At 51.5% G+C, this 25,066-nt stretch overlaps 1 protein-coding gene, 1 non-coding gene and 1 pseudogene across 3 annotated transcripts in view; 1 reads left to right on the forward strand and 2 right to left on the reverse strand.

The window, feature by feature from the left end:
- Positions 1-25,066, reverse strand: part of LOC143973586 (C3a anaphylatoxin chemotactic receptor pseudogene) — a 146,185-nt pseudogene that overhangs the window by 80,887 nt on the left and 40,232 nt on the right.
- Positions 2,019-2,090, reverse strand: TRNAR-UCU (transfer RNA arginine (anticodon UCU)). The gene has a single exon. It is a non-coding gene; the product is annotated as a tRNA-Arg (tRNA).
- Positions 6,655-25,066, forward strand: part of LOC143973599 (uncharacterized) — a 41,012-nt gene continuing 22,600 nt past the window's right edge. For both annotated transcript variants that reach the window (XM_077474450.1, XM_077474452.1), the window contains exon 1: positions 6,655-6,703. In XM_077474450.1, coding sequence (XP_077330576.1) covers positions 6,672-6,703 — 32 coding nt within the window. In that variant the 5' untranslated portion in view covers positions 6,655-6,671. The remainder of the gene's footprint in view (positions 6,704-25,066) is intronic.

The raw sequence follows: 25,066 nt of genomic DNA on the forward strand, positions 1-25,066 counted from the left end.
ATTTGGTCCGTCAGACCAGCACACAGACCAACGGTTTTCCCGATTTTTAGTCCGTCGGATAGATTTGTATGTAGTTTTATTTCTAGGCCTGTCTGACTTTTGGGGAAGAAAAGTCCGCTGGAGCCCACACACGATCAATTTGTCCGATGGATTCCGGTCTGTCGGAAAGTCCGGTCGTGTGCACGCGGCATTAGATGTGCATCTTAACCAACGGGCACTTACACCCCCTTCCTGCCCAGGCCATTTTTCAGCTTTCAGCACTGTTGCACTTTGAATGACAATTACGCGGTCATACAACACTGTACCCAATCGACATTTTTATCATTTTCTTCCCACAAATAGAGATTTCTTTTGGTGGGATTTGATCACCTCGGGGGGGGGGGGGTATTTTTTACTAAACAAACTAAAAAAAAGACCAAAATTTTTGATAAAATAAGTTTTTCTTTGTTTTTGTTATAAAATATAGTTTTCTCCTTCACTGAGGAGGCGGCACTGATGGGCACTGATGAGTAGGCAATTGATGGGCACTGATAGGCGACACTCACATGCAGCATTGATGGGCACTGATAGGTGGCACTGATATGCAGCACTGATGGCCACTGACAGGCTGCACTGATGGGCACTGACTGGCGGCATTGATGGGCACTGATAGGCGACACTCACATGCAGCATTGATGGGCTGTGATAGGCGACACTCACATGCAGCATTGATGGGCACTGATAGGTGGCACTGATATGCAGCACTGATGGCCACTGACAGGCTGCACTGATGGGCACTGACTGGTGGCATTGATGGGCACAGACCGGCGGCACTGATGGGCACAGACCGGCGGCACTGATGGGCACTGACCGGCGGCACTGATGGGCACTGACCGGCGGCACTGATTGGCGGATTTAATGGATACTAATAGATGGCACTGATGGGCAGGTACTGACAGGTGTTAATGCTGTGCACTAATTGGCACTGTGATTGACACTGATTGGCACTATAGTGGGCACTGATTTGCACTGTGGTGGGCACTGATTGGCACTTTATTGGGCACTGAAAGAGGTTATGATGGGCACTGACTGACAGCTACTGGGCACCGATTGGCAGCTGATGGGTACATTTGATGGGGGCTGTGCTGATAATCAATGTGCTGATTATCAGCACAGACCCCCGCCAATTGGCTCTCCCTGTCAGAGCGAACTGAGGAATGCCGTTTACCAGCACTTCCTGGTTCACGCGATGATCAGCTGTGTGATTGGTCACAGCTGATCACGTGGTAAGAAGCCTCTGTCAGATTAAGTGTTGAGTATATATATGAAAAAGGAAAGAGATTGTGGGACTTTATATGAAGCACACTACTAAATGAAACGAACCAATGAGGACAACAATTGTTTAATTACAAAGGGCCTATATACATATAAATTGGTAGAGAAGGTATATATAATGTAATATAATAAAAAAGGTCTCGACAGATATCATCAAAACAATTGATAGTCCTCAATTATTCCAACATGATACACATAATAATGGACCTTGGGTGTGTGGGCCCAAATTGTACCGCTAACATTTATACATGGATAAGAATCAGCTTCTTTCTCTACGAAACGCGTAGAGATTTCCTACAATGCTACATCACAGTAACTACATGCAATATTTGTATTTTATTATAACGAATCATTCTTATCCATGTATAAATGTTAGCGGTACAATTTGGGCCCACATACCCAAGGTCCATTATTATGTGTCTCATGTTGGAATAATTGAGGACTATCAATTGTTTTGATGATATCTGTCAAGACCCTTTTATTATATTACATTATATATACCTTCTCTACCAATTTATATGTATATAGGCCCTTTGTAATTAAACAATTATGGTCCTCATTGGTTCGTTTCATTTAGTAGTGTGCTTCATATAAAGTCCCACAATCTCTTTCCTTTTTCATAGATACTCAACACTTAATTTGTACAGCACTTTCCCCCCTGGGGACTCAATACACCGAGAAGGTGAGGCAGACATCTTGGAGAGAGCGTTGGCCGGGAATCGAACCCGGGTCATCTGCTTAGAAAGCAGCTATGCTCACCACTGCACCACCAACGCAAAAAAGTTGCATGTCTTTCACAGTAGGGGAGGAAACCCACGCAAGCACAGGGAGAACATGCAAACTCCATACAGTGTCCTGGTCAGGATTTGAACCAAGGACCCCATTGCTGCAAGACTCACCCCTAAGCCTCTGTGCTGCCCATAGACACTATACTAACACTGCACTACAATCACACACTATAACACTGCACTACAATCACACACTATAACACTGCACTACAATCACACACTATAACACTGCACTACAATCACACACTATACTAACACTGCACTACAATCACACACTATACTAACACTGCACTACAATCACACACTATAACACTGCACTACAATCACACACTATAATAACACTGCACTACAATCACACACTATAATAACACTGCACTACAATCACACACTATAATATCACTGCACTACTAATAATATAATAACTAAATAACTGCGCCCGCGCAGCTTAACACACAGCGCCAGCAATGTCGAGACACTTGAACCCCCACGCCTGCACGCCATGTTGGCCCGGCCTATTAAATCACCGGAGATTGGTACCTGCTACTGTTTTCCGTTACCGACTTTGGCGTGTCTTGACTATCCTTGTTTGCCTGTGATCCTGACCTTTTGGCGTGTACCCGACTATTCTTGTCTGCTTGTGGCCCGACCTTGGCTTTGTCCCTCACCATCCCTATCCTCCTGTTGCCTACTGTGGGTGTGAGCTGGGGGACCCTGGGGGTCGCGACCTGGAGCCAGTTGCAGCCAAATCCATCCTCACCACCAGAGGCGCTGGTGAACACCTGCTGGCTCTTAAGACTCCGCGCCCCAGGGAATCTTCCGCTCTAACCCCAGTAGGATCTGTCCCCCATCTGCAGCAGTCAGCCGTAGGGTCCACAACCTTGCGGTGCACTCCTGATCCCTACGGTGTGCACCTGTCACCTCGCCTCAAGGTGACCTGACAATCACCATTCTGTGGGATGATGTTGCTGTGATCCCGAGGAGGTGTGACACCGGGAATGGGAACGTCAGTCTTGTCCATAACTCTGTTCAGTTTTTCTTACAACATGCGGCGCTGGGAACAGGAAAGGAAGTCTCCGTATCGCTCGCTGCATTTTTGCTTGGTGAAAAGATAACATCACTCGGGGGGGTGATGACACTGTCCTGGGGTGATATTCCCGTGCCTGTCCACCATTTCTGCTTTCAGCTTCTCTCTAAGCTGGCTTAGCCTAGCACTAAGGGAAGCTTGAGGAGGTGGGACTATGCAAACGGGAACATAAGTCTCTTCCATACAGCTGTCCACATTTTCTCTTGGTGGAATGATGACATCACTCGGGGGGCTGATGACATTCTGTCGTGGAAAGATATTCCCGTGCCTGTCCACCATTTCTGCTTTCAGCTTCTCTATACGCTGGCTTAGCCTAGCACTGAGGGAAGCTTGAGGAGGTGGGACTATGCAAACGGGAACATCAGTCTTTTCCTTAGAGCTGTCCACATTTCCTCTTGTTGGAACGATGTCATCGCTCGTTGGGAATATGTTGCCATCCTTAAACACTTTGGTTGGCCTTTGTTTCTTCACTGGCCGGCATAAATCCCGTATGTGAGCACGGATGTGATCCCTAGGAGGTGCAACTCGGAGAATAGGAACGTCGGTCTCCTCCATGGTGCTCTCCACATTTTCACTTGATGGTGGAATGATGTCATCAATTGCTGGTAGAATGACGTCCCTTGTTGATGGAATGGTGTCATCACTTGGTAGAAAGACGTCACTTGGTGGAATGGTGTCATCACCTGCTGGTAGAATGACATCACTTGGTGGAAAGGTGTCATCACTTGATGGTGGAATGACAGCACTTGATGGTGGAATGATGTCATCACTTGCTGATGGAATGACATCACTTGGTGGTGAGGTGATGTTGCTACTTCTTGGTCGGAACAGTCGGTAGATTGGCTTGAAACATGTTAGGAGTAGTACCACCAGCATGGCGATAAGCCCCAGAAAGCATTCTGACCGGTGTTCAGTAGCAATATTTATAAACAGGGGTGGGATTATGTTCTCAAAGAATGCCCCCCCGCTGTTCCAGATATCAATCAGTAGATAAAGGAATCTACAAAGCTCCAGCAATATCAAATAGCGTTCTAATACACTGGCCAGGTAATTTTGGTGCAGGATGTACTTCAGAATGAGAACACAAACCAGGACTGCCAAGCTAAACCAGAACGGAGGGCGGTTCTGGAATAAAAACCAGCTGAAGGGTTCTAGCATTAGGTTCTCAAAGGACGTTCCCCTGCTGTTCCAGATATCCATCAGTGGATAAATGAATGCAGTCAGATCCAGAAATGTCAAATAGTGTCCTAATATGGTGACCAGGTAATTTTGGTGCAGGATGTACTTCAGAATCTGGAAAATGATCAGGACTGCCACGCTAAACCAGAGTGGAGGACGGATCAGGTATAAAAACCAGCTGATGGGTCCTGAAGGGTCATTTTCAATTCTTAATGTTTCCTCCACTGGCTGCTCCGTCCTCTTCATGTTCTCCTCAATGCTGGACCCTATGGTGACATTTCTGGGCTCCTCCATGCGGGTCTGTGGGGGTTGGGCATCTCTGGGCACAGCCCATGGATACAAGATTCTAAATATCAGCGGAATCTTCGCTGGTTGTTGGGTTGTGGTCACAATCCCCTCCACTGGGGACCCTGTGGTGACATTTCTGGGCTCCTCCATGCGGGTCTGTGGGGGTTGGGCATCTCTGGGCACAGCCCATGGATACAAGATTCTAAATATCAGCAGAATCTTCGCTGGTTGTTGGGTTGTGGTCACAATCCCCTCCACTGGGGACCCTGTGGTGACATTTCTGGGCTCCTCCATGCGGGTCTGTGGGGGTTGGGCATCTCTGGGCACAGCCCATGGATACAAGATTCTAAATATCAGCAGAATCTTCGCTGGTTGTTGGGTTGTGGTCACAATCCCCTCCACTGGGGACCCTGTGATGATATTTCTGGGCTCCTCCATGCAGGTCTGTGGGGGTTGGGCATCTCTGGGCACAGCCTGTGATGTGAATCTCCGCTGGCTGCTGCTGTCTTTCTACAATCCCCTCCTCCTGATCCATGTGGACCTCTGGGGATTGCTTGATGGTATTTCTGTTTAGTCCCCAAGGGACCAACAGAACAAGAATCACAGCGAGGACTTCGGTCCTCATTTTTATATTTTTATAGAAAACGACAAGAAATGCCAATTCCTATAAAAAGAAGACTAGACAATGCCAATCAATAAACTGACTCTCACTTCCAGGGCTGGACTTACCATTGGGCTTGACTGGGCTCAAGCCCATGGGCCCTGCCTAATAGGGGGCCCCACAGGCCCAGCCGAGATACATAGCCGAGTGTACTCGGCTCCGCTCACAGTTATGCCCAGTCCTGCCCTATGATGGACATAACACAGGGACTGGGCGTGACTGTGAGCCAAGCTGACTACACTCGGCTACTCTCGGCTCCGCTCGGGACTACGAGGGGACCCAATGCCCCTGAGAGGACCCAAGAGCTGAGAGGACCTGAGAGCCGCCAAGAGGACCTGAGATCCACCGAGATACACAGGACTCTACCTCGGCGGCGCCATTTTTAAACTTCAAGACTGCAATGACAAGGCTGCAAATGACAGGCTGCAATGACAGGCTGCAATGACACTGGACAAGGCTGCAGATGCATGGGCAAGGCTACATATGGACACTGATAAGGCTGCATTGATGGGCATGTAAATGTAAGTTTTTTTCCTTAAACTTCCCTCTTAAACTTGGGGTGCATGTTATACGCCGGCGCGTGTTATACACCCATAAATATGATAATGTATAGAAGGTAGGCCCCGAAAGTGACTCAAGCCCAGGGGCCCCCACCACCCTAAGTCCTGCCCTGCTCACTTCCAATAACTGGAGATAATATCAGCAATACAAATCCCTCTGTCAGGAGCTCCTGCAAGAGAGATCTCTCTGCTGCAAAATTAAACATTCCCCTTAGGTGAATATATAGGACATATTATGTTATATACGGTAATTGGATGCTTTCCAGATCTGCTGTATATATTCACCTAAGGGGAATGTTTAATTTTAGGTGAATTATATATTATAAGAGGCTTCAGGAACAGAATTATGGGGGGGGGGGGGGGGCAATAAAAACTGTTTACAGACCGAGAAAATTAAATTGCCGCATCAGATAGAAAAATATATATTTGTATTATTAGATCAGATCATAATTTATTATTTGTTTTATTATATATTTTAATTAATTATTGTTGTTAAAACATTATACTATATGTTTTATATGTATAATAATTATTTATTTATTTTAATATAATATTATTAATGATATTATTATTTGTAATAATATTTACAATAATAATAATTATTATTATCATTGTAAACATGAATACACTTAATAATAATATCAGTAGAATGAAATGTCTCTCTGTATTCAGTCATTTCAGGGACTGCACTGATCTCCGGGGCCACTAGAGGCCAGCACTTCCCACACTGTGCCATCACTAGACCGTCCTTCCGGGGATCAGCATAGAGCTCCGCCCGGTACCGGAAGTGACACGGGATGAGCGGCGTACCCTCTATACAGCAGTCCCGGTAGGCGGGGTAATGATAGGGAAGCTCCGCCCCCGGGTGGATGGCGGAGAGGAGACCCGGGGATGGGGGAGGGGCTCGCATTACATCCGTTACCATGGCAACGTTGTTTATTATGATTCCTTCTTACCGCACACACTGCTCAGCCATAGAGGAGAACACCGGAGGACCTCCCATAGACACACATATATACATATATACATACATAGACACACATATATACATATATACATACATAGACACACATATATACATACATAGACACACATATATACATATATACATACATAGACACACATATATACATATATACATACATAGACACACATACATACATAGACACACATATATACACAGGGCCGGTGCTACCACTAGGCGGACTAGGCAGCCGCCTAGGGCTCACTTCCGCCTAGGGCGCCCGGCCACTGGTGACCCTCTTCCCTCTGTCTGCAGCCAGCAACTATGTCCGTCTGAACACAGCAGGCAGCCGCCCCCGAGGCCCTCCGTACAGTCTCAGAGGCGCAGTGTCGGCGGGTGGAGAACTCTGTGCTGCCTGTGACCCATCTAAAGGGATGCCGGGGATGCTCTTCTCCGGTGTTCTCACTTCCTCCACAGTACATCAGAGCGGAGAACAGATATCCACTAACTCTGATCACTGGAGGGGGAGGGGACTGAGCGCACTCCGCCTCTCCTTCCCGGTGTTCTGCCGTATAGTGTCCGCCCATCATATAGCGTCCGCCCCGTACTGAGCATGCGCAGTACGGAGCAGACGAAGCTTCGGAATATCTCCGAAGCTGAACGGCGCGGTGAGTGGAGGTGGTGGCCCCACCATCCAAGCGGACACGGTTTGTGAATATTAGAGGGCCCCTCGCTTCGCTCGCCACGCTCCGGGCTCCGCCTCCCTGCGCTCGGCTCTTTTTTATTCCTATTCTATGTCCGCTTGGATGGTGGGGAGAGAACCTGGACTCAGCGCAGGCGCCGTTCATCCTCGGATATTTTCGGAATCTGTGTTGCTGTGTACTGCGCATGCGCAACACAGCGGACACTATCTGATGGGGGACCTTATATGATAGGACACCGGATCATATTCAGTCTGGTGCCGGCTGGAGCTCTGTGGGAATCCACTGATGAGAGCCCCATGTGTGATCTCCTGAGAGCTGGAGAGACACAGAGTCTGGTTGTCATCTGCAGCTGCCTGACTACCCAGGACACCCCCCCCCCCCACCTGTATATGGTTCAGTCCTCCCACTATCACCTCTATGCAACTTTCTCTACTTTTGGTCACCGATGTGTAATAATGGGGGGGGGAGTCATCCTGTGTGGTAATAATGGGGTTCCTCCTGTGTAGTGATGGAGGGGTCTACCCTGTGTATTAATGTGGGGTTATCTGTAATAATGGGGGCAACTCTGTGCAGTAATTAAGGGGTCACCCCCGTGTAATAATGTGGGTCACCCCTGTGTAGCGATGTGTAATAATGGGGGTCAACTATTGTGTAGTGATGAGGGTTACCCCTGTATATTAATGTTGGGTTACCGCTATGTATAAATGTAGGGTCACCCCATGTGTAGTGATATGTAATAATGGGGTCACCCCGTGTGTAGTGATATGTAATAATGGGGTCACCCCGTGTGTAGTGATATGTAATAATGGGGTCACCCCATGTGTAGTGATATGTAATAATGGGGTCACCCCGTGTGTACTGATATGTAATAATGGGGTCACCCCGTGTGTAGTGATATGTAATAATGGGGTCACCCCGTGTGTAGTGATATGTAATAATGGGGTCACCCCGTGTGTAGTGATATATAATAATGGGAATAGAAAAGAATATCACAGAAAATAAAAGAATAGAATATAATGGAGTGAAACAGAAGAAAATAAAATAGAAAATAAAAGGGAATAGAACGGAATAGAATAAAACAGGATATAACCAACACTGTTGGAAAACGATTCAAATTTGAATTTTTTTTATGACATTTTTTTCATTATTTCGGATTGGTTTTAGATTCGGTAATATTGTAATTGGGATAGATCCGAATTTCCGAAAAACGAAATGTCATTAGAATTTCAATTGGGAGCGAACGAAGCGCGCCTGTCTAGGAATCGTCTCATTTCACTTTTTATACCTCACTGTGTTTATTGCAATATGTTTCCATTTCAGATCCGGATTATTCTTTATTTCATTACATTATTTTGTTTTGGATTTGTGGAAATTCGCTACTATTGTGATTTGGGAATTTGGATACATCCGAATCTTTGAAAAACAAATTTTTTTTTTTTTTTTCGGAACTTCAATTCATAACGAAACGAATGTCACACGTGTAAATCCAACCCCCTGTTCCGAGGTCTGGAGGTCCTCCATGGGAGGGAAGGATTCTCGGAGTCTCCGACCTCCGAAATCCCCGCAGACTCCCTCCAACATCTTCTAGAAATCCTTCCTACCAGACTGGAGGGTGTCGGAACCACAAAGTGGGGACAACTCCATACTGACGACCCCACAACGCCATTATACGGCGGTGAAGTGGCTCTCCTGCAGAGGGGGGGAGGGGAGGCTGCCCTGGGCACTGTTGTGTCATGTGATGTGGGGGAGGCACTGCAAGGTGGTGTGGGGGGGGGGGGGGATTGTGTGGCGGCAGGATAAGAATTGTTCTAGGAGGGGGGAAATTTGGGGAGGTGTGCTAGGAGTGGTGATTTGAGGGGATTAATGTTGGGGGGAGGGAGGGGGGGAGAAAAGATAATTTGTGCTAGGAGGGGGGATTTGGGGGGGGGGGGGGGTTGTACTAGAAAAGGCAATACAGAAGGGATTTTTTTTTCTTGGAGGGAATTTGTGCTAGCAGGGATGATTGATGGTATTTGTGCTAGGAGGGGAAATTTGGGAGGGGGGGGGGGGGGGGCTGGGATTTGTATTGGGGAGAATTTGTGCTGGGAATCCACCCCCAGCAATTTTTGTTGGGGGTGGATTTGTGCTGGGAAGGGGGGATTTGTGCTCAGAGGGGAAATTAGAGGTTTGAAGAAGATGATTTGTACTAAAAAGGGGGCATTTTTTGTTGGGGGGGGGGGGGGGGTTGTGCTAGAAAAGGCAATATAGAAGGGTTTTTTTTCTTGGAGGGGATTTGTGCTAGCAGGGAGGATTGATGGTATTTGAGATAGGAGGGGAAATTTGGGGGGGCTAGGATGGGGATTGGGGAGAATTTGTGCTGAGAAGGGGGGGGGATTTGGAGTGGGGGGAAAAGATTTGTGCTCAGAGGGGAAATTAGAAGGGAAGAGTATATGTACTAGGAGGGGGCAATTTTTGTTGTGGAGGGGTGGATTTGTGCTGGGGTAATATGGGGAAAAAGAGGATTTGAGTTGGAGGGGGGAGCAAAGATTTGTGCTGGAAAGGGGATTTTAGCAGCGGGTGCCTGCTGATCGGTGAGGACAAAGACACGACAGAGCCCTGTCCTGTCAGCAGGGGGTGTACTGCAAAGCAGGAAATAAAATCCATCACATACCTTAGTAAAAGCACCTCCCCCACACACACAGTACACATAAACACTGGCTAGGCACTCATTTAACCCCTCGATTGCTTTGTTTAACCCCTTCACAGCCAGTGCCATTAGTGCAGTGACAGTGTATATGTTTAGCACTGATCACTATTAGTGTCACTGGTCCCCGCACAGCGTCAGTGTCTGATTGGATACCGCAGTCCCGCTATAAGTTGCTGATCCCCGCTATAACTAGTGAAAAATAAAATAATGAAAATTCCAGTATATATCCCGTAGTTTGCAGATGTGATAACCAATAAATATATAAATAGGCGCTTATTGGGATTTTTTTTTTTTTTTTAACGGAAGACATGTAGCGGAATATATATTAGTCTTAATTCCTGAAGAAATTATTTTTATTTTATTTTTATTTTTTTGGATATGTTTAACCACTTCAGCCCCGGACCAATTTGCAGCCAAAGGACCCAGGCCCCTTTTTGCGATTCGGCACTGCGTCACTTTAACTGACAATTGCGCGGTCGTGCGACGTGGCTCCCAAACAAAATTGATGTTTTTTTTCCCCCACAAATAGCGCTTTCTTTTGGTGGTATTTGATCACCTCTGCGGGTTTTATTTTTTTGCGCTATAAACAAAAATAGAGAGGCAGTTTTGAAAAAAAAACGCATTATTTTTTACTTTTTGTTATAATAAATATCCCCAAAAAATATATAAAAAAACATTTTTCCCTCAGTTTAGGCCGATACGTATTCTTCTACATATTTTTGGTTAAAAAAATCGCAATAAGCGATTATTGATTTGTTTGCGCAAAAGTTATAGCGTTTACAAAATAAGGGATAGTTTTATGGCATTTTTATTAATATTTTTTTTTTTTACTAGTAATGGCTGCGATCAGCGATTTTTATTGTGACTGCGACATTATGGCGGACACATCGGACATTTTTGGGACCATTGTCATTAAGGCCGGGTTCACACCGCTGCGCTGCGGGAACGCCGCGAATCCGCTGCGTTTTCCCGCATCGCACACCTCCCGCCGGCAGTTCACACTGCCCTATGCGGACGGATGGGAGTGTCAATGTTATGTTAATGACACCCCCAGATCCGTCCGCATATCGCAGTGCGATCTGCCGACTCGCACAGGAATCGGATCGCATGGTGTGAACCCCCATGCGATCCGATTCTGTTGCGGACCCAAAAAAAGGGTCCCGTGCGAGTTTGCTGCGGGAGCGCTGAGAATTCAGCCATACTATCTGTATACTATCTGTATACTATCTATATACTATCTGTATACTATCTGTATGGCTGAACTCGCATCGCTACGGAGATCGGATGTGATTTGCGGTGCGAATCACATCCGGATCTCCCCCCGCAGCGGTGTGAACCCAGCCTTATACAGCAATCAGTGCTATTTAACTGCACTGATTCCTGTGTAAATGACACTGGAAGTGAAGGAGTTAACCACTAGGGGGCAGTGTAGTGTTATGTATGACGGTATGTGTTTTTTTTATTGTAGGGGGGCGTGGCCTGGCATGTGACGTCACTGATCGGCCTTCCCTATAACAGGGAAGAGACGATCGGTGACAGCCACACAGGGAAGCACGGGGGAGAGGTTTGTTTACACAGACCTCTCCTCGTTCTTCAGCTCTGTGACACCAGCGGCGATCGGGTTCCGCTGGTTTCCGCGGTCACGGAGCTCAGGACCGGGTCGGGACCGCGCAATTGTCAGTTAAAGTGGCGGCGCTGCTGCGGCTCCATTTTTCTCGGAGATGGCGGGTCGGGAACCCGCGATCCGGGCTGGCTGACCCGCCATCTCAGAGCAAGACATGGCGGGTCACATCGGGCGCCCCTGTGATAGAGTAAAATAGAACAGAAAATAAAAGGGAATAGAATTGAATAGAATAAAAAAGGATATAGCCAAAAGAATTCATTTTCAAATCCGAATCATTTTGTGACGTTCATTTCATTTTTTTATTTTGGGTTTGTTGAAATTCGCTATGATTTGGATACATCCGAATCTCTGAAAAACAAAAAAACTGGCCTGGGCATGAAGTGGGGGGGGGGGTAAATCTTCCAGAGGTCAAGTGGTTAATGGCCATGGAGAAGTGGGCAAATATGGAATGGGATGTCCACGTTCATAGAGATGTGATGGTCAGGTAAACGTCGGTCATCACTGATCTTCCATCCTTCCAGGCGATACCTCCAGCTGCCACTAGATGGCGTGTGTAGCGCATGCATGGCGCACAGGAAGGATTGCAGGGCTCTGATGTCATTGCGGTTGTATTGAAGAGACAGGGAAATGTGCACATCACTAGAGCGCTGCACCGCATTCTCTTCTCTGATGGGGGGAGGGGGGGGTTTGTAGACCTGAGCAACTGTTTTCATTATTTCTTTATTTTTAATTGTTTCTAAAACCAAAACTTTTGTTTTTTATTTTTTTCTTCTAGTTTTGTATAGTGTGTGCGCAAGTGTTAGAACCCCTGTTGACGTTTAAGATGTGTTATAAATGTAAAGTGTGGTGGGAGATTTGTGTGCGGGGGGGGGGGGGGGGGGGGTTGTAGGGTTAGTAGGTTGTTACTGTAGATAACTGGATAACAAGTGACATGAAAGTCAGTTTAGAGAATATGTACAAGCAAAACTTTTTATTTTTTTATTTTGCAAAGACTAGGAAGAGTTAAAGTACAACTAAATGTAACACTTATTCTTATGAAGTTGAGTGGTATTAGAGCCCCTGTCCTTTTTTTCTACTTCTGACTTTGTCCCTGTCCCTCCCCTGGTGATGTGTGATGGAATATGACGGGGGATGGTGTATTTGGAGGGACTCTGTGATGGGGGATGGTGTGATTGGGGGCTCTATGACGGGGGATGGTGTAATTGGAGGGACTCTGTGATGGGGGATGGTGTGATTGGGGGCTCTGTGATGGGGGATGGTGTGACTGGGGGGCTCTGTGACGGGGGATGGTGTAATTGGAGGGACTCTGTGATGGGGGTGGTGTGATTGGGGGCTCTGTGACGGGGGATGGTGTAATTGGAGGGACTCTGTGATGGGGGATGGTGTGATTGGGGGCTCTGTGATGGGGGACTGTGGGATTGGGGATGGTGTGATTGGGGGGCTCTGTGATGGGGGATGGTGTGACTGGGGGGCTCTGTGACGGGGATGGTGTAATTGGAGGGACTCTGTGATGGGGGATGGTATGATTGGGGTTTCTGTGATGGAGGGATGGTGTGACTGGGGGGCTCTGTGATGGAGGATGGTGTGATTGGGGGGACTCTGTGATGGGGGATGGTGTAATTGGAGGGACTCTGTGATGGGGGATGGTGTGATTGGAGGGACTCTGTGATGGGGATGGTGTGATTGGGGGCTCTGTGATGGGGGATGGTGTGACTGGGGGCTCTGTGACGGGGGATGGTGTAATTGGAGGGACTCTGTGATGGGGGTGGTGTGATTGGGGGCTCTGTGATGGGGGATGGTGTAAGTGGAGGGACTCTGTGATGGGGGATGGTGTGACTGGGGGGCTCTGTGATGGGGGATGGTGTAATTGGAGGGACTCTGTGACGGGGATGGTGTGATTGGAGGGACTCTGTGATGGGGGGTGGTGTGACTGGGGGGCTCTGTGACGGGGGATGGTGTAAGTGGAGGGACTCTGTGATGGGGGATGGTGTGACTGGGGGGCTCTGTGACGGGGGGATGGTGTAATTGGAGGGACTCTGTGATGGGGGGATGGTGTGATTGGGGGCTCTGTGATGGGGGATGGTGTGACTGGGGGGCTCTGTGACGGGGGAGGTGGTATCCTGAGGGACTCTGTGATGGGGGTGGTGTGATTGGGGGCTCTGTGATGGGGATGGTGTAAGTGGAGGGACTCTGTGATGGGGGGACTGGTGTGACTGGGGGGCTCTGTGATGGGGGATGGTGTAATTGGAGGGACTCTGTGATGGGGGGAGGTGTGATTGGGGGCTCTGTGATGGGGGATGGTGTAATTGGAGGGACTCTGTGATGGGGGATGGTGTGATTGGGGGCTCTGTGATGGGGGATGGTGTGATTGGAGGGACTCTGTGATGGGGGATGGTGTGATTGGGGGCTCTGTGATGGGGGATGGTGTAATGGGAGGGACTATGTGATGGGGGAGGTGTGATTGGGGGGACTCTGTGATGGAGGGATGGTGTGGCTGGGGGCTCTGTGATGGGGATGGTGTAATTGGAGGGACTCTGTGAAGGGGGATGGTGTAATTGGAGGGACTCTGTGATGGGGGATGGTGTGATTGGAGGGACTCTGTGATGGGGGGGATGGTGTGATTGGGGGGCTCTGTGATGGGGGATGGCGTGACTGGGGGGCTCTGTGACGGGGGATGGTGTAATTGGAGGGACTCTGTGATGGGGGGTGGTGTGATTGGGGGGCTCTGTGATGGGGGATGGTGTAATTGGAGGGACTCTGTGATAAGGGGTGGTGTGATTGGGGGGCTCTGTGATGGGGATGGTGTGATTGGGGGCTCTGTGATGGGGGGATGGTTTGATTGGGGGGACTCTGTGATGGAGGGATGGTGTGACTGGGGGGCTCTGTGATGGGGGATGTTGTAATTGGAGGGACTCTGTGATGGGGGATGGTGTGATTGGGGGCTCTGTGATGGGGATGGTGTGATTGGAGGGACTCTGTAATGGGGGATGGTGTGATTGGAGGGACTCTGTGATGGGGGGATGGTGTGATTGGGGGCTCTGTGATGGGGGATGGTGTGACTGGGGGCTCTGTGACGGGGATGGTGTAATTGGAGGGACTCTGTGATGGGGGGGTGGTATGATTGGGGTTTCTGTGATGGGGGATGGTGTAATTGGAGGGACTCTGTGATGGGGATGGTGTGACTGGAGGGACTCTGTAATGGGGGATGGTGTGATTGGGGGCTCTGTGATGGGGGATGGTGTGACTGGGGGCTCTGTGACGGGGATGGTGTAATTGGAGGGACTCTGTGATGGGGGGTGGTATGATTGGGGTTTCTGTGATGGGGATGGTGTAATTGGAGGGACTCTGTGATGGGGGATGGTGTGATTGGAGGGACTCTGTGATGGGGGATGGTGTGATTGGAGGACTCTGTGATGGGGGATGGTGTGATTGGGGGCTCTATGACAGGGGATGGTGTAATTGGAGGGACTCTGTGATGGGGGATGGTGTGATTGGGGCTCTATGACGGGGGATGGTGTAATTGGAGGGACTCTGTGATGGGGATAGTGTGATTGGGGGGCTCTATGACGGGGGATGGTGTAATTGGAGGGACTCTGTGATGGGGGATGGTGTGATTGGGGCTCTGTGATGGGGGATGGTGTGATTGGAGGGACTCTGTGATGGGGGATGGTGTGATTGGAGGGACTCAGTAATGGGGGATGGTGTGATTGGGGGCTCTGTGATGGGGGATGGTGTGATTGGGGGGGCTCTGTGATGGGGGATGGTTTGATTGGGGGGGCTCTGTGATGGGGGATGGTTTGATTGGGGGGGCTCTGTGATGGGGGATGGTGTGATTGGAGGGACTCTGTAATGGAGGGATGGTGTGACTGGGGGGCTCTGTGACGGGGATGGTGTAATTGGAGGGACTCTGTGATGGGGGGGTGGTATGATTGGGGTTTCTGTGATGGGGGATGGTGTAATTGGAGGAACTCTGTGATGGGGGGATGGTGTGATTGGAGGGACTCTGTGATGGGGGATGGTGTGATTGGGGGGCTCTGTGATGGGGGATGGTGTGACTGGGGGGCTCTGTGACGGGGGATGGTGTAATTGGAGGGACTCTGTGATGGGGGTGGTGTGATTGGGGGCTCTGTGATGGGGGATGGTGTAAGTGGAGGGACTCTGTGATGGGGGGATGGTGTGACTGGGGGGCTCTGTGATGGGGGATGGTGTAATTGGAGGGACTCTGTGACGGGGGATGGTGTAATTGGAGGGACTCTGTGATGGGGGATGGTGTGATTGGAGGGACTCTGTGATGGGGGATGGTGTGATTGGGGGGCTCTGTGATGGGGGGATGGTGTGACTGGGGGGCTCTGTGACGGGGGATGGTGTAAGTGGAGGGACTCTGTGATGGGGAATGGTGTGACTGGGGGGCTCTGTGACGGGGGATGGTGTAATTGGAGGGACTCTGTGATGGGGGGATGGTGTGATTGTGGGGCTCTGTGACGGGGGATGGTGTAACTGGAGGGACTCTGTGATGGGGGTGGTGTGATTGGGGGCTCTGTGATGGGGGATGGTGTGACTGGGGGGCTCTGTGACGGGGGATGGTGTGATTGGGGGCTCTGTGATGGGGGATGGTGTGACTGGGGGGCTCTGTGACGGGGGATGGTGTAACTGGAGGGACTCTGTGATGGGGGTGGTGTGATTGGGGGCTCTGTGATGGGGGATGGTGTAAGTGGAGGGACTCTGTGATGGGGGGATGGTGTGACTGGGGGGCTCTGTGATGGGGGATGGTGTAATTGGAGGGACTCTGTGATGGGGGATGGTGTGATTGGGGGGCTCTGTGATGGGGGATGGTGTAATTGGAGGGACTCTGTGATGGGGGATGGTGTGATTGGGGGCTCTGTGATGGGGGATGGTGTGATTGGGGGGGCTCTGTGATGGGGGATGGTTTGATTGGGGGGGCTCTGTGATGGGGGATGGTTTGATTGGGGGGGCTCTGTGATGGGGGATGGTGTGATTGGAGGGACTCTGTGATGGAGGGATGGTGTGATTGGAGGGACTCTGTGATGGGGGATGGTGTGATTGGGGGGCTCTGTGATGGGGGATGGTGTGACTGGGGGGCTCTGTGACGGGGGATGGTGTAATTGGAGGGACTCTGTGATGGGGGATGGTGTGATTGGGGGCTCTGTGATGGGGGATGGTGTAATGGGAGGGACTATGTGATGGGGGATGGTGTGATTGGGGGGACTCTGTGATGGAGGGATGGTGTGGCTGGGGGGCTCTGTGATGGGGGATGGTGTAATTGGAGGGACTCTGTGAGGGGGGATGGTGTAATTGGAGGGACTCTGTGACGGGGGATGGTGTGATTGGAGGGACTCTGTGATGGGGGATGGTGTGATTGGAGGGACTCTGTGATGGGGGGTGGTGTGACTGGGGGGCTCTGTGACGGGGGATGGTGTAAGTGGAGGGACTCTGTGATGGGGGATGGTGTGACTGGGGGGCTCTGTGATGGGGGATGGTGTAATTGGAGGGACTCTGTGATGGGGGGATGGTGTGATTGGGGGGCTCTGTGATGGGGATGGTGTAAGTGGAGGGACTCTGTGATGGGGGGATGGTGTGACTGGGGTGCTCTGTGATGGGGGATGGTGTAATTGGAGGGACTCTGTGATGGGGGGATGGTGTGATTGGGGGGCTCTGTGATGGGGGATGGTGTAATTGGAGGGACTCTGTGATGGGGGGATGGTGTGATTGGGGGACTCTGTGATGGGGATGGTGTGATTGGGGGCTCTGTGATGGGGGATGGTGTAATGGGAGGGACTATGTGATGGGGGATGGTGTGATTGGGGGGACTCTGTGATGGAGGGATGGTGTGATTGGGGGCTCTGTGATGGGGGATGGTGTGATTGGGGGGAGTCTGTGATGGGGGATGGTGTGACTGGGGGGCTCTGTGATGGGGGATGGTGTAATGGGAGGACTATGTGATGGGGGATGGTGTGATTGGGGGGACTCTGTGATGGAGGGATGGTGTGATTGGGGGCTCTGTGATGGGGGATGGTGTGATTGGGGGGCTCTGTGATGGGGGATGGTGTAATTGGAGGGACTCTGTGATGGGGGATGGTGTGATTGGGGGCTCTGTGATGGGGGATGGTGTGATTGGGGGGAGTCTGTGATGGGGGATGGTGTGATTGGGGGGCTCTATGACGGGGGATGGTGTAATTGGAGGGACTCTGTGATGGGGGTGGTGTGATTGGGGGAGTCTGTGACGGGGATGGTGTGATTGGGGGGCTCTGTGACAGGGATGGTGTGATTGGGGGGCTCTGTGACAGGGGATGGTGTGATTGGGGGGGCTCTGTGATGGGGGATAGTGTGATTGGGGGGCTCTATGACGGGGGGGATGGTGTTATTGGGGGGCCCCTGTGATGGGGGATGGTGTGATTGGGGGCTCTGTGATGGGGGGATGGTGTGATTGGGGGGCTCTGTGATGGGGGATGGTGTGATTGGGGGGCTCTGTGAAGAGGACAGTGCGATTAGGAGACTGTGTGATTGGGGGGGCTCTGTGATTGGAGGGACTCTGTGATGGGCGATGGTGTGATTGGGGGGGGCTCTGTGATTGGAGGGACTCTGTGATTGACAGGCAGTGTGCTGGTGAAAATAAAGGAAAAAACCCTGTCGGGGGGAGGGGGTAACAATTGTCGGAATGTATGATTACACGCTGCACCAAGGGGAGGGGACATTGTATATCATATGGGGGGAGGGGACGTTGTTATATCATATGGGGGGAGGAGGGGGACATTGTTATATCATATGGGGGAGGAGGGGACATTGTTATATCATATGGGGGGGAGGAGGGGGACATTGTTATATAATATGGGGGGGAGGGGGACATTGTTATATCATATGGGGGGAGGAGGGGGACATTGTTATATCATATGGGGGGGGAGGGGGACATTGTTATATCATATGGGGGGAGGAGGGGGACATTGTTATATCATATGGGGGGAGGAGGGGACATTGTTATATCATATGGGGGGAAGGGGGACATTGTTATATCACATTTGGGGAGGAGGGGACATTGTTATATCATATGGGGGGGGAGGGAGGGGACATTGTTATATCATATGGGGGAGGAGGGGACATTGTTATATCATATGGGGGGAGGAGGGACATTGTTATATCATATGGGGGGGTAGGAGGGGACATTGTTATATCATATGGGGGGGGAGGAGGGGGACATTGTTATATCATATGGGGGGAGGAGGGGACATTGTTATATCATATGGGGGAGGAGGGGACATTGTTATATCATATGGGGGGAGGAGGGGACATTGTTATATCATATGGGGGAAGGGACATTGTTATATCATATGGGGGAGGAGGGGACATTGTTATATCATATGGGGGGGGGAGGAGGGGACATTGTTATATCATATGGGGGGAGGAGGGGACATTGTTATATCATATGGGGGAGGAGGGGACATTGTTATATCATATGGGGGGTAGGAGGGGACATTGTTATATCATATGGGGGGAGGAGGGGACATTGTTATATCATATGGGGGGAGGAGGGGACATTGTTATATCATATGGGGGGGAGGAGGGGACATTGTTATATCATATGGGGGGAGGAGGGGACATTGTTATATCATATGGGGGGGGGAGGAGGGGACATTGTTATATCATATGGGGGGAGGAGGGGACATTGTTATATCATATGGGGGGGAGGAGGGGGACATTGTTATATCATATGGGGGGAGGAGGGGACATTGTATATCATATGGGGGGAAGGGGGACATTGTTATATCATATGGGGGGAGGAGGGGACATTGTTATATCATATGGGGGGAGGAGGGGACATTGTTATATCATATGGGGGGAGGAGGGGACATTGTTATATCATATGGGGGGAGGAGGGACATTGTTATATCATATGGGGGGTAGGAGGGGACATTGTTATATCATATGGGGGGGAGGAGGGGACATTGTTATATCATATGGGGGGGAGGAGGGGACATTGTTATATCATATGGGGGAGGAGGGAACATTGTTATATCATATGGGGGGGAGGAGGGGACATTGTATATCATATGGGGGGGAGGAGGGGACATTGTTATATACATATGGGGGGAGGAGGGGACATTGTTATATCATATGGGGGGAGGAGGGGGACATTGTTATATCATATGGGGGGGAGGGGACGTTGTTATATCATATGGGGGGGAGGAGGGGGACATTGTTATATCATATGGGGGAGGAGGGGACATTGTTATATCATATGGGGGGGAGGAGGGGGACATTGTTATATAATATGGGGGGGAGGGGGACATTGTTATTCATATGGGGGGAGGAGGGGGACATTGTTATATCATATGGGGGGGAGGGGACATTGTTATATCATATGGGGGGAGGAGGGGACATTGTTATATCATATGGGGGGAGGAGGGGACATTGTTATATCATATGGGGGGAAGGGGGACAGTGTTATATTCACATTTGGGGAGGAGGGGACATTGTATATCATATGGTGGGGGGAGGAGGGGACATTGTTATATCATATGGGGGGAGGAGGGACTATTGTTATATCATATGGGGGAGGAGGGGACATGTTATATCATATGGGGGGGGTAGGAGGGGACATTGTTATATCATATGGGGGGAGGAGGGGACATTGTTATATCATATGGGGGGGAGGAGGGGACATTGTTATATCATATGGGGGGAGGAGGGGGACATTGTTATATCATATGGGGGAGGAGGGGACATTGTTATATCATATGGGGGGAAGGGGACATTGTTATATCATATGGGGGAGGAGGGGACATTTGTTATATCCATATGGGGGGGGGAGGAGGGGACATTGTTATATCATATGGGGGGAGGAGGGGACATTGTTATATCATATGGGGGGAGGAGGGGACATTGTTATATCATATGGGGGGGTAGGAGGGGACATTGTTATATCATATGGGGGGGAGGAGGGGACATTGTTATATCATATGGGGGGGAGGACAATGTTATATCATATGGGGGGGAGGGAGGGGAGGGGACATTGTTATATCATATGGGGGGGAGGAGGGGACATTGTTATATCATATGGGGGGAGGAGGGGGACATTGTTATATCATATGGGGGGAGGAGGGGACATTGTTATATCATATGGGGGGAGGAGGGGACAATGTTATATCATATGGGGGGAGGAGGGGGACATTGTTATATCATATGGGGGGAGGAGGGGACATTGTTATATCATATGGGGGGAAGGGGGACATTGTTATATCATATGGGGGGAGGAGGGGACATTTGTTATATCATATGGGGGGGAGGAGGGGACATTGTTATATCATATGGGGGGAGAGGGGACATTGTTATATCATATGGGGGGAGGAGGGACATTGTTATATCATATGGGGGGGGTAGGAGGGGACATTGTTATATCATATGGGGGGGAGGAGGGGACATTGTTATATCATATGGGGGGAGGAGGGGACATTGTTATATCATATGGGGGAGGAGGGAACATTGTTATATCATATGGGGGGGAGGAGGGGACATTGTTATATCATATGGGGGGGAGGAGGGGACATTGTTATATCATATGGGGGGGAGGAGGGGACATTGTTATATCATATGGGGGGAGGAGGGGACATTGTTATATCATATGGGGGGAGGAGGGAACATTGTTATATCCATATGGGGGGAGGAGGGACATTGTTATATCATATGGGGGGAGGAGGGGACATTGTTATATCATATGGGTGGGAGGAGGGGACATTGTTATATCATATGGGGGGAAGGGGGACATTGTTATATCATATGGGGGGAGGAAGGGGACATTGTTATATCATATGGGGGGGAGGAGGGGACATTGTTATATCATATGGGGGGAGGAGGGGACATTGTTATATCATATGGGGGGAGGAGGGGGGACATTGTTATATCATATGGGGGGAGGAGGGAACATTGTTATATCATATGGGGGAGGAGGGGACATTGTTATATCATATGGGGGAGGAGGGGACATTGTTATATCATATGGGGAGGAGGGGACATTGTTATATCATATGGGTGGGAGGAGGGGACATTGTTATATCATATGGGTGGGAGGAGGGGACATTGTTATATCATATGGGGGGAGGAGGGAACATTGTTATATCATATGGGGGGAGGAGGGGACATTGTTATATCATATGGGGGGAGGAGGGAACATTGTTATATCATATGGGGGGAGGAGGGGACATTGTTATATCATATGGGGGGGGAGGAGGGGGACATTGTTATATAATATGGGGGAGGGGGACATTGTTATATCATATGGGGGGAGGAGGGGGACATTGTTATATCATATGGGGGGGAGGAGGGGGACATTGTTATATCATATGGGGGGAAGAGGGGGACATTGTTATATCATATGGGGGGGAGGAGGGGGACATTGTTATATCATATGGGGGGGAGGAGGGGGACATTGTTATATCATATGGGGGAGGAGGGGGACATTGTTATATCATATGGGGGGAGGAGGGGGACATTGTTATATCATATGGGGGGGAGGAGGGGGACATTGTTAATCATATGGGGGGAGGAGGGGGACATTGTTATATCATATGGGGGGAGGGGGACATTGTTATATCATATGGGGGGGTGGGACATTGTTATATCATACGGGGGAGGAGGGGACATTGTTATATCATATGGGGGGGGGGAGGGGGGACATTGTTATATCATATGGGGGGAGGGGGACATTGTTATATCATATGGGGGGGGAGGGGGACATTGTTATATCATACGGGGGGAGGAGGGGACATTGTTATATCATATGGGGGGGAGGAGGGACATATCATATGGGGGAGGAGGGGGACATTGTTATATCATATGGGGGGAGGAGGGGGACATTGTTATATCATATGGGGGGGGAGGAGGGGACATTGTTATATCATATGGGGGGGAGGAGGGGACATATCATATGGGGGAGGAGGGGGACATTGTTATATCATATGGGGGGAGGAGGGGGACATTGTTATATCATATGGGGGGAGGAGGGGGACATTGTTTATATCATATGGGGGGGAGGGGGACATTTTTATATCATATGGGGGAGGAGGGGGACATTGTTATATCATACGGGGGAGGAGGGGGGACATTGTTATATCATATGGGGGGAGGAGGGGACATTGTTATATCATACGGGGGGAGGAGGGGGACATTGTTATATCATACGGGGGGAGGAGGGACATTGTTATATCATATGGGGGGGAGGAGGGGACATTGTTATATCATATGGGGGGAGGAGGGGGACATTGTCCCCTCCCGACAGGGGAGGTCAGAGGCTGCAAAGGAGGGGGTACAGGGGAGGTCAGAGGCTGCGGAGGAGGTGAAAAGGGAGGTCAGAGGCGACAGGGGAGGACAGAGGCTGCAGGAAGGACAGGGAGGACAGAGACTGCAGAGGGGGAAACAGAGGAGGTCAGAGGCGGCAGCAGGGGGGGGAAAAGGGGATGCCAGAGGCGGCAGCAGGGGGGGAAAGGGGATGCCAGAGGCGGCAGCAGGGGGGAAAAGGGGATGCCAGAGGTGGCAGCAGGGGGGGAAAGGGGAGCCAGAGGCGGCAGCAGGGGGGGGAAAGGGGAGGCCAGAGGCGGCAGCAGGGGGGAAAAGGGAGGCCAGAGGCGGCAGCAGGGGGGGAAAGGGAAGGCCAGAGGCGGCAGCAGGGGGGAACAGGGGAGGCCAGAGGCGGCAGCAGGAGGGGGAACAGGGGAGGCCGAGGCGGCAGCAGGAGGGGGACAGGGGAGGACCGAGGCGGCAGCAGGAGGGGGAACAGGGAGGGACCGAGGCGGCAGCAGAGGGGGAACAGGGGAGGACCGAGGAGGCAGCAGGAGGGGGAACAGGGGAGGACCGAGGAGGCAGCAGGAGGGGAAAGGGGGAGGACCGAGGAGGCAGCAGGAGGGGGAACAGGGGAGGACCGAGGCGGCAGCAGGGGGAACAGGGGGAAGCCAGAGGCAGCAGCAGGGGGGGAACAGGGGAGGCCAGAGGCGGGAGGGGACAGGAGGTCAGAGGCTGCGGAGGGGACAGGAGGTCAGAGGCTGCGGAGGGGACAGGAGGTCAGAGGCTGCGGAGGGGACAGGAGGTCAGAGGCTGCGGAGGGGACAGGAGGTCAGAGGCTGCGGAGGGGACGACGGGAGGTCAGAGGCTGCGGAGGGGACGACGGAAGTCAGAGGCTGCGGAGGTGACAACGGGAGGTCAGAGGCTGCGGGGGCAGATAGGAGGTCAGAGAGGGGGGCATTCGGGAGGTCAGAGGCTGCGGGGGAGGGGGCAGACAGGAGGTCAGAGGCTGCAGGGGGGAGGGGGTGGACAGGAGGTCTGAGGCTGCAGGGGGGAGGGGACGTTCGGGAGGTCAGAGGCTGCAGGGGGGTGGAAAGGAGGTCAGAGGCTGCAGGGGGGCGTTCGGGAGGTCAGAGGCTGCAGGGGGGTGTTCGGGAGGTCAGAGGCTGCAGGGGGGCGTCGGGAGGTCAGAGACTGCAGGGGGGCGTTCGGGAGGTCAGAGGCTGCAGGGGGCGTTCTAGAGGTCAGAGGCTGCAGGGGGAGGGGGGCGAACAGGAGGTCAGAGGCTGCAGGGGGGAAGGGGCGGACAGGAGGTCAGAGGCTGCGGGGTGGGGCAGACAGGAGGTCAGAGGCTGCAGGGGGGAGGAGGCGGACAGGAGGTCAGAGGCTGCAGGGGGAGGGGGGTGTTCGGGAGGTCAGAGGCTGCAGGGGGGTGGACAGGAGGTCAGAGGCTGCAGAGGGGCGTTCGGGAGGTCAGAGGCTGCAGGGGGGCAGACAGGAGGTCAGAGGCTGCAGGGGGGTGTTCTGGAGGTCAGAGGCTGCAGGGGAAGGGGGGCGAACAGGAGGTCAGAGGCTGCAGGGGGGAGGGGGCGGACAGGAGGTCAGAGGCTGCGGGGGGGCAGACAGGAGGTCAGAGGCTGCAGGGGGAGGGGGCGGACAGGAGGTCAGAGGCTGCAGGGGGGAGGAGGCGGACAGGAGGTCAGAGGCTGCAGGGGGGAGGGGGCGTTCGGGAGGTTCAGAGGCTGCAGGGGGGCGTTCGGGAGGTCCAGAGGCTGCAGGGGGGCGTTCGGGAGGTCAGAGGCTGCAGGGGGGCGGACAGGAGGTCAGAGGCTGCAGGGGGGCGTTCTGGAGGTCAGAGGCTGCAGGGGGAGGGGGGCGAACAGGGAGGTCAGAGGCTGCAGGGGGGAGGGGGCAGACAGGAGGTCAGA

Source organism: Lithobates pipiens, unplaced genomic scaffold (assembly GCF_037356315.1).
Source record: "Lithobates pipiens isolate NorthernLeopardFrog02 unplaced genomic scaffold, aLitPip1_a1.2 Scaffold_84, whole genome shotgun sequence".
Classification (NCBI taxonomy): Eukaryota; Metazoa; Chordata; class Amphibia; order Anura; family Ranidae; genus Lithobates; species Lithobates pipiens.